The sequence below is a fragment of the Carlito syrichta genome, unplaced genomic scaffold, assembly GCF_000164805.1.
Source record: "Carlito syrichta isolate Samal-C Ts95f unplaced genomic scaffold, Tarsius_syrichta-2.0.1 Scaffold305556, whole genome shotgun sequence".
NCBI lineage: Eukaryota > Metazoa > Chordata > Mammalia > Primates > Tarsiidae > Carlito > Carlito syrichta.
Genome location: NW_007249652.1, coordinates 115,145 through 125,785, shown reverse-complemented (window position 1 = coordinate 125,785; position 10,641 = coordinate 115,145). Strand labels below are relative to the sequence as shown.

Genomic DNA, 10,641 nt, shown 5'->3' with positions numbered 1-10,641 from the left:
CCGGCCACGGTAGCCTCGACCTGCTGGGCTCCGGCGATCCTTCCGCCTCAGCCTTCCAAGGAGCTGGAACTACAGGTGCGTGCTACCACGCCCGGCTAATTTTTTTGATTTATTGTAGAGATGAGGTCTCGCCAAGTTGCCCAGGCAGGTCTCGAACCTGCGGGCTCAGGCAGTCCACTCACCTCAGCCTCCCAAAGCACTGGGGTTACAGGCTGAGCTACCGAGCCCAGCTTGAAATACTTTAAATAGGATGGGTATGATCTCCTCCTTGTATGTTTTGTAGAATTCTGCTGGAAAGTCATCTGGTCCAGGACTTTTTTTTGTAGATAGTTTTCTTATGACATAGTTGATTTCCTGGGTTGTTATTGGTTTATTTAGGGTACTGATTTCTTTTTGTTTCAACCTGGGGAGACTGTGTGATGTACGAAAGTCCTCCATTTCATTTAGGTTTTCAAGTTTGTTTCCATACAAGTGTACATAGTAATCTCTGATAATCTTTTGTATTTCTCCGAGATCAGTTGTGACCTGATCTTTTGTATTTCTGATCGTGTTTATTTGGGATTTTTATTTTATTTTATTTTTTATTTTATTTTTGAGTTGGAGCCTCACTCTGTCACCTAGACTGGAGTGCAGTGGCACGCTCCTGGCCACCACAGCCTCAACATGCTGAGCTCAGGCAATTCTTCGCCTCGGCCTTCCAAGTAGCTGGAACTACAGACACATGCTACCACGCTTGGCTAATTTTTGATTTATTGTAGAGAAGAGGTCTTGCAAAGTTGCCCGGATGGGTCTTGAACCCGCGGGCTCAGGCAATCCTCTCGCCTTGGCCTCCCAAAGTGCTGGAATTACAGGCTGAGCCACTGAGCCCAGCCTGGGCTTTTATTTTGGTGATCTGGATTCTTCTGCTGAAGTTAGGTTTGTGGTGGTCTTGCTTTTCCAACTTCCTTGGGTGATTTGTTAGGCTTTTACTTGTGATCTTTCCATTTTCTTCATGTGTGTTTGTAGAGATATGAATTCCCCTCTTAGTACTGTTTTCATGATATCCCAGAGATTTTGGTAATATGTTTCTTTGTTTTTATTTGTTTCTAGGAAGCTTTTAATTTCTGTTTTGATTTCTGTGTTGACCCAGGAGTTGTTCAGCACCATGCTGTTTAGTGTCCATGTCTTTGTGGGTTAGGGGGGAATCTTTGTTGGTGTTGATATTTATTTTTATTCTACTGTGGTCTGAGAAGGTGCATGACAGTATATCAATCTTAGGGAATTTGTTTACGCTTGATTTATAGCTGAGGATGTGGCCAATCTTAGAGTATGTTCCATGTGATGATGAGTAGAATGTATATTACATGGTTGTAGAGTGTTCTGTAGGTATCAATTAAGTTCATTTGGTCAAGTGTTCATGTTGAGGTTCTGGGTCTCTTTGTTGATTTTTTGTCTTGATAATCTGTCTAGGGTGGTTAGTGGGGTATTTATGTCCCCAGCTATGATAGTGTTAGAGTCAATATCTTTTTTTTAGTTTACCTAGGAGCTGCTTTATGAAAGTTGGTGCTTCTATGTTGGGTGCATGTATGTGTAGGATGGATATTTCTTGTTGATGGATTGAACCTTTTATCATTATGCAGTGCCCTTCCATATCTTTTTAAATTTATTACAGCTTAAATGGTATTTTGTCTGATATTAAGATCTGAACTCCTGCTTTCTTTTGTGTTCCATTGCCTGAAAATTTTTTTCCCATCCTCTTGCTTTGAGTCTGTGAGTGTCCTTTCTGGTGAGATGAGTCTCTTGGAGACAATATATTGTTGCATCCTGATATTTTTCAGGTTCTCAAGTCATAACAAGTGGTAATATTGGAATCATCCTCTTCTTTGTCAAGTTATTATTTTTTTTTTTTAGAGACAGGGTCTCGCTCTGTCATCCAGGCTGGAGTGCCATGATATGATCATAGTTCACTGCAGCCTCAAACTCTTGGTCTCAAGTGATCCTCTTGCTTCATCTGCTTGAGTCGCTAAAACTACAGGTGCACATCACCAAACTCAGCTAATTTTTAATTTTTTTGTAGAGATATAGTCTTCTTTTTTTGCCTAGCTTGGTTTCAAACTCCTGGCTTCAAGATATCCTTTTGCCTTGGTCTCCCAAAGTCCTGGGATTACAGGCATGAGCCGCCACATTCAGACCCCTTTATCAAATTTTAATCCAGGTATCAGCTGGTAGAAGAGAAATAAATGAATCAGTAGCTTCCTCCTATGAAAAGAGAGCATAGGGAAAAGAAAGAAGGATGTAGGAAAAGGGAGTTGTTGATTTCTTAGACCAGTTGGACATTGGTCACTTTCTTTAAAATATTTGGGAAAGTCAGTCTCCTTGGGGCCCTATGTTGATCAGCTATTGCTGAAATAATGCAGTTTAGCAAACAAAATCTCAGTACTTTAAGACAACAATTTATGACTTGATAGGTCAACAGGTGTGGCTTGGCTTGAAGCTTCAGGTCAAGTCTGTCATTCTGAGAAGAGTTGCTATGGCATGGTGGTCTTCTCCTGATAGATGGCAGATGTGTAGGAGGGAGACCAGATCATATAAGTACATTTAAAGCTTCTGTTTAATGTGTAGGAGGGCAGACCAGATCATACACATACATTTAAAGTTTCCGTTCCTATCATGTTTTCTGCTAACATTCCATTTGCCGTAACAGGTCACATGGCCAAGCCTACTATTAGTGAGGCAAGGAAATACACTCTACCTGCTTCTCTAGTGGGAAGCACTGCCAAGTAACTTGTCAAAAGTTGTGGATATGTAATAATACTCTCCCAGGGAAGGAAGGTGAAATTAGAAATAACTAATCTACAAAAAGTTTTAGTTCTAGGAGTCCTCAGAGGGTTTCAGACTAACTTCTTATTATCTGAATACAGAATTACTCTGCACTCTCTCTTTTTAACCAAATCCAGAAAGGTTTAGTTTGACTGTGTTCAATTAATACAAATTAGCCATTTATGTAAACTACTTACCATTTTATTCACTTACGCAAAGTAATAATGATATATAAGAATAACTGTTAATGATTTCTTTGATAATTTTCTAAATGAAAACCTAGTTACCATTATCTATTGCTCATTGATATCACCTGTTTACAAATGAAAACTATTTTAGAAGAATCATTTTTTAAAATGTTTTCTCTAACATATCTCCAAGATCCAGTCAGGCATTCAGACCTGACACAATCCTAAAGTGACATGTCTTTACAATAAAACTAATTTTAAAAAATGCTTCATAGTTAATTAATACCTTTTAGGTCAATAACAAAAGCTTTTCTGCTGTCAAAATCTCAGCAATGCCGGGCTCGGTGGCTCAGCCTGTAATCCCGCGCCTTTGGAAGGCTGAGATGAGTGGATTGCCTGAGCCTGCGGGCTTGAGACCCGCCTGGGTAACTTGGTGAGACCTCATCTCTACAATAAATCAAAAATTAGCCAGGTGTGGTAGCGCGCACCTGTAGTTCCAGCTACTTGGAAGGCTGAGGCGGAAGGATCGCCGGAGCCCAGCGGGTTGAGGCTGCGGTGGCCGGGAGTGGCCACTGCACTCCAGTCTGGGCGACAGAGTGAGACTCCAACTCAAAAAAAAAAAACCCAAAAAAAACTCAGCAATATAATAATAAATTTAAAAATAATAAGCTTTTAAAGAAATAACTTAATATTTTATGGTTTTGTATTCGATATTTTTTAAATTAAAAAATACTTTCTGATTCATAACTTTAGAGTTCTTAATCTTAGCTTGTTTTTGTCAGAAATTAGACAATAAATATTTCAGAGTGGTATCAGGCTTGATAATTTTTAAGTAACTCAATGTATAAGTAGTATAGAATTTATTTTTAAAAAAATTTTAATTTTGAAGTTGTGTGGTACAGTTCAGGGTTAGGTATACAAATGCTCTTTATGCAGGTACCCTTGTTGATGATGTGTAGAATTTCGAATACGAATGTGGCTTTATGATTTTTTGTTTTTGTGTTTAACAAAAGAAAAAACCTAACTGATACAGTGCTTTGCGTATGATTAATGATATTTATTATTAAATAAAATCATGTGTTTATAATATTATTTCACAGGATCTGTAGGGACAATATCTAATTTATAAAGTATATTTTTGTCATTTGCTTTTTGTCATTTGAAAAAAGATATGTTCAATATGTTCAGTTTGTATGAACTGCCCTTTGCTATCAAGAAGCGTAATTAATACAGAACTTTAGGCTGTTAGAAGAGAATAAGTACAGTCATACATCACTTAATAATAGAGATACATTTTGAGAAATATGTTGCTAGGCAATTTTATTGTTGTGCGAACAATCACAGAGTGTACTTACATACACCTAGATGGCATAGTGTACATATTACACACCTATGCTACTTAGTATAGCCTATTGCTCCTAGGCTGCACATTTGTACAACATATTATACTGAATACTGTAGGAGTTGATTGTAACAAAGTGTTAGTGGTGTATCTAAACATATCTAACTATAGAAAAGGTAGAGTAAAAATATGGTATAAAAGATGAAAACTGATACACCTGTATATGGCTCTTACCATGAATGTAGCTTGCAGGACTGGAAGTTGCTATAGGTGAGTCAGTGAGTGAGTGGTGAGTGAATGTGAAGTCTCAGGATGTGGCTTTACACTACTATAGACTTCATAAATTCTGTGTATGTAGGCTACACTAAATGTATATGAAAATATAGTGAAAATTTTTTTTTTCATTAATCAGTATTTTTTATTATGGTTTTGTGGGGTACAGTTAAGGGTTAGGTGTACAATTACGTTTCATTCAGGCACCCTGTTGATAAGAGGTGTTTTCCCATCCCCCGAATATAGTGAAATTTTAAGAAATATTATCATTGTCAAGTATTTTGTACTATAAATAATTGTATGTATTTTTAATATTCTTTTATACGAGCCTTTCATGAAGGCTGTGATGTCACTAGGCAATAGGAATTTTTCAGCTCCATTGTAATCCTATGGGACCACAGTTATATATTCAGTTTGGTATTGACTGCAGCATCCTTATGCAGCACATGACCACATGTAAATATGTCTGTGTGTGTGTGCACGCATGTGCATGTAATGTTAGCAGGCTCTTAGGCCAATGACCATATCCAGTGAGAAAATTCATAGACTTTCCTCTTGTTTACATTTAGTTCCAGAGATTACATATCAATTTTTATCAGGTTTTTTTGCCTTAAGAATAATGGCATTCTGCCATAATACTTAACCTATAAGATTCAAATATGCTACAAGTATACTTTAATTTACTGTTGTTCAGAATTAATTAGCCATCTTTACTTTCTTAAGTAAAAAAACTAGTGTGCTTGAAGTTTAAGCAAAGGAAAGTTCATTAGCATACGTAATGCTGTTCGTGGTAAACTTTGGCCTGTGTTGATACAATGCGTTATCGTTATTTAATCTCACCTAGAAGATAAAATATGTGTCATCTTTTATATTTTATAAATCCTTGCTATTGTAATACTCTCCTTCTGATTATCAAAATGTGCCTTTTACTTGTTATTTTTAACAGGCTTGTGGTGTACGTAGCCTATGCTCAGTGATTTTCATTTTGTACATAGGAATAATGAAAATGTGAGATAAAGTGACTTATGATTTCTCATTGCTAGGAATAAATTGGGACTAACTCACTTTCTGATTTTAGCCTGCAGGTTCTTTGGCTATTTCCTTTTAATAGTTGTTAATTAATAACATTTTTGTTATTCTAAAGGTTCAAGTGGTTGGAGTTACCTGTGCAGCCTGCCCGTTCCCATGCATGAATGATCTTAAGTTTCCTGTGGTTGTGCTGGATGAGTGCAGTCAAATGACTGAACCGGCCTCCCTTCTTCCCATTGCAAGGTGACCTAAATAATTCTTTTCCCAGGGGCACTTAGATGTCACAATTATTTCAGACATTTCCTCAGTTCAGACTATTACCAAACTTTTGTGAAAATTCCTAGCAATTCAAGAACTAAACTGATTTTTTTTTAATGGCAGAAAATCTGGGGGGTGGTTAATGTATCAATATTTTATTTGATCACATTTAGACATTTAGATAACATAATTCTTATGGTATTGATAGCTCTAGTGCTAGGATTCTACTAGAACATTGCAGGGTTCTCAACTAGATTAATGGTTGCACTTTCGTCATAGTTAGAGAACCTAACTCCGCTGAAGAATGTCCTTTAATTTTCTTACCTTGATTATAATCCTAATGTTTGGGTTCTGAAAACAATTTTTAGATTATGAAAGGATATAAACCATATAAAGAAAAGCAAGTTGAAAATAAAAAATTGCCTCCTAAAATTAGAAGAACATGAAATCTCCCAAGCTGTTCCAGGCAGTTGAAACATTGTACTTTTAAAGCCTCTCTTAGTAGGGAATCCTAAAGGCATTGGAAAGAGTACTAGACTAGGACTCAGTAAGCCAAAGTTCTAGTTCTTGCTGTGTCCCCAATTAATGAGAAAGGAGAGTAGCGACTGGCATGGATTGTTTGGGTCTTAGAAGGTTCCTGGACCATGGAGCTTTCTGTTTTTAGGATGAATTGGTCACCCTGCACAGGAGTCAGGGATGGAAGAGTGGCAGAAAGTCGGAAAAGTAATACTTGTCAAGTACCTACTATATCCTAAACACATTACATATTTCATTAATCATTATAACATGCAAGGTACTATTACCTCAGGTAGCTAGGAATACTGAAGCATAGAAGATTAAATAACCTGCTATGTCCCCAAAATATAATCGAATTGAGGTTTAAATATGTTTGTCTACAAAACTTGGATTCTCCCACAACTATATCCTACTTCTTTTTTAAATTTTTTTTTTAAATCAATATTTTTTATTATGAATGATATTGTGGGGTACAGTTAAGGGTTAGGTATACAAATATGCTTTGTTCAGGCACCCTTGTTGATAAGAGGTGTCTTCCCGTCCCCAGACAGATGTTTACTACCATTAGTCCCATCCCCCTTCCCCTCTCCCCCATAGTTTCCCACCACTGTCAGTCATTTTCTTATGGTAGTATGTTGGATGATCAAGGTCCACTAATGAGTGAGAACATGTGATACTCAGATCTTTGTATTTGTGAGAGGTCACCCAGTATTATAGACTCTAGTTCCGTCCAGGTTGCTGCAAAATTCATGATTCTGTTCTTTTTTATGACTGCATAGTATTCCATCGTGTATATATACCATATTTTTAAAATCCAGTCCTCTTTTGATGGACAGCATGGTTGGTTCCAGGTTCTTGCTATTGTGAACAATGCTGCGATAAACATTCGAGTGCAGTCATCTTTTTGATAGAGTGATTTGATTCTTCAGGGTATATTCCCAGTAGGGGGATTGCAGGGTCATATGGGAGGTCGATATTTAGAGCTTTTAGGAATTGCCACACTGCTTTCCACAGAGGTTACACTAGTTTGCACTCCCACCAACAGTGTAGAAGTGTTCCTTTTTCGCCACACCCTCTCTAGCATCTGTTATTTTTTGAGTTATTGATAATGGCCATTCTGACTGGAGTTAGGTGGTATCTCAGTGTGGTTTTGATTTGCATCTCCCTGATGATTAGTGAGGTTGAACATTTCTTCATGTGTCTGTTGGGTGCTCGGATGTCTTCCTTTGTGAAGTGTCTGTTCATATCTTTTGCCGATCTTTTTGTTTGTTTTTTTTCTTTTCAGCACATTTGAGCTCCTTGTAGATCCAAGATGTTAGGCTTTTGTCAGACCTGGAGTTGGCAAATACTTTTTCCCAGTCTGTAGGCTGTCTCCCTGCTCTCTTGATGGTTTCTTTAGCTTTGCAGAAGCTTGTCAATTTAATGAGGTCCACTTGTCTATCTTATCTCTTATGGCCTGTGGGTTTTGGATTTTGTTCAGGAATTGGATGCCAGTTCCAATTTCCATGAGGGTATGTCCTTCATTTTCTAAGGTTCTTATGGTTTGAGGTTTTATATTTAGGTCCCTGATCCATTTGGAGTTAATTTTTGTGTATGGGAATAGATAGGGATCCGGTTTCAATCTTCTGCATGTGGTCAGCCAGTTTTCCCAGGACTATTTACTGAATAAGTTCTCCTCTCCCCAGTGGTAGGTGGTGGAGGCTTTGTCAAAAATGATTTGGTTGAGAAATTGAGGTTTTACTTATGGAATCTCAATTCTATTCCATTGATTTATACGCCTGTTCCTATACCAATACCAAGCTGTTTTGATGATTGTAGCTTTATAGTAAAGTTTGAAGTCTGGTAATGTTTTACCACCTGCTTTGTTTTTTTTGCTGAGGATTGTTCTGGCTATTCTTGGTCATTTGTGTTTCCATATGAATTCCTGTGCTGTTTTTTCTAGGTCTGAGAAGAATGTTGCTAGTAATTTGATAGGTATTGCATTGAATCTGTAGATTGCCTTAGGTAAGATGGACATCTTCACAATGTTGATTCTTCCAATCCATGAGCATGGGGTATTTTTCCATTTGTTTGTGTCATCTTTGATTTCTTTGAGCAGAGTTTTGTAGTTTGCATTGTAAAGGTCTTTCACGTCTCTGGTTAGGAAGATGCCAAGGTATTTCTTTTTTCTGTGGCTATTGTGAATGGAATTGTGCTTTTTATTTGGGTTTCTATTTGTTTATTATTGGTGTAAAGAAATGTGATTGTCTTTTGCACATTTATTTTATATCCTGAGACTGTGCCAAAGGCCTTTATCAGTGTAAGGAGGTTTTTGACAGATTCTCTTGGGTTTTCAAGGTACACAATCATGTCATCTGCAAAGAGAGATAACTTGACTTCCTCCTTTCCTATTTGGGTACCCCTGATTGCCCTCTCTTCTCTGATTTCTCTAGCCAGGACTTCCAGTACTATATTGAACAGGAGGGGTGAGAGTGGGCATCCTTGTCTTGTTCCAGTTTTCAGGGGAAATGTTTCCAATTTTTGTCCATTTAGGAGTATGCTGGCTGTGGGTTTCTTGTAGATGGCTTTTACTATTTTGAGGTATGTTCCCCGTATGCCTAGATATTTGAGGGTTTTTATCAAGAAGGGGTGCTGAATTTTATCAAAAGCTTTTTCTGCATCTAATGATATAATCATGTGGTTTTTATTTTGACATCTGTTGATGTATTTAATTACATTTATGGTTTTACGAATGTTGAACCAGACTTGCATTCCAGGGATGAAGCCTACTTGGTCATGATGGATGATTTTTGAGATGTGTTGTTGAATCTGGTTTGCTAGGATCTTGTTGATAATTTTAGCATCTATGTTCATCAAAGATATTGGCCTGTAGTTCTCTTTCTTTGTTGGATCTTTACCTGGCTTGGGTATCAATGTGATGTTAGCTTCATAAAATGATTTGGGGAGAGTTCCATCTTTTTCAATTGCCTGAAATACCTTCAGTAGGATTGGAATCAGCTCTTCCTTAAATGTCTTGTAGAATTCTGCTGGAAAGCCATCTGGTCCAGGACTTATTTTTGTAGGTAGTTTTCTTATTACGTAGTCAATTTCCTTGATTGTTATTGGTCTATTTAGGGTCTCGATTTCTTTTTGTTTCAACCTAGGCAGGTTGTGTGATGACTGGAAAGTCCTCCATTTCCCTGACGTTTTCAAGTTTGTTTCCATACAAGTGTATATAGTAGTCTCTAATTATCTGTTGTATTTCTTCAGGGTCAGATGTGACTTCATCTTTTGTGTTTCTGATTGTGCTTATTTGAGTTTTTTCTTTCTTTTTCTTGGTCAGTCTAGTCAGGGGACCATCGATCTTGTTTATCCTTTCGAAGAACCAGCTTTTTTTTTCATTGATTTTTTTGTATTGTCTTTTTGCCTTCTGTGTCCTGGATTTGGGCTTTTATTTTGGAGATCTGGATTATTCTGCTGAAATTAGGGTTTTTGTGGTCTTGCTTTTCCAGCTCCTTAGGTGACTTGTTAGGCTGTTAATTTGTGATCCTTCCATTTTCTTCATGTGCATTTGTAGGGATATAAATTCCCCTCTTACTACAGCTTTCATGGCATCCCAGAGATTTTGGTAAGATGTTTCTTTATTTTCATTTGTTTCCAGGTATCTTTTGATCTCTGTTTTGATTTCATCATTGATCGAGGAGTTGTTTAGCATATACTGTTTAGCGTCCATGTCTTTGTGGGTTTTAGAGAGACCTTGTTGGTGATAACGTTTATTTTTATTCCACTGTGGTCCGAGAAGGTGTTTGGTAGAATTTCGGTCCTTTTAAATTTGCTTATGTTTGATTTATGGCCAATTTTGTGGTCCATCTTAGAATATGTTCCATGTGGTGATGAATAGAATGTGTATTCTGTGGTCTTTGGGATGGAGTGTTCTGTGGGTATCAATTAAGTCCATTTGGTCAAGAGTCACATTGAGGTTCTGGATCTAATTGCTGATTTTTTGTCCTGATGATCTGTCTAGGGTTGTGAGTGGAGTATTAAAGTCCCCAGTTATGATGGTGTTAGAGTCAATATCTTTCTTTAGTTTTCCTACAAGTTGCTTTATGAAAGTTGGCGCACCTATGTTGGGTGCATAGATATTTCTTGTTGATGGAGTGAATCTTTTATCATTATGTAGTGGCCCTCTGTATCTTTTTAAATTTTTGATAGCTTAAATGGTATTTTGTCTGAAATTAAGATCGTGACTCCTCCTTT

At 37.3% G+C, this 10,641-nt stretch overlaps 1 protein-coding gene across 1 annotated transcript in view; it reads left to right on the top strand.

Annotated features, from left to right (window-relative positions):
• The window catches only part of ZGRF1 (zinc finger GRF-type containing 1), a 101,915-nt gene that overhangs the window by 78,424 nt on the left and 12,850 nt on the right, over window positions 1-10,641 (top strand). Inside the window, exon 23 of the mRNA XM_021714271.1 lies at window positions 5,754-5,874. Coding sequence (XP_021569946.1) covers window positions 5,754-5,874 — 121 coding nt within the window. The remainder of the gene's footprint in view (window positions 1-5,753; window positions 5,875-10,641) is intronic.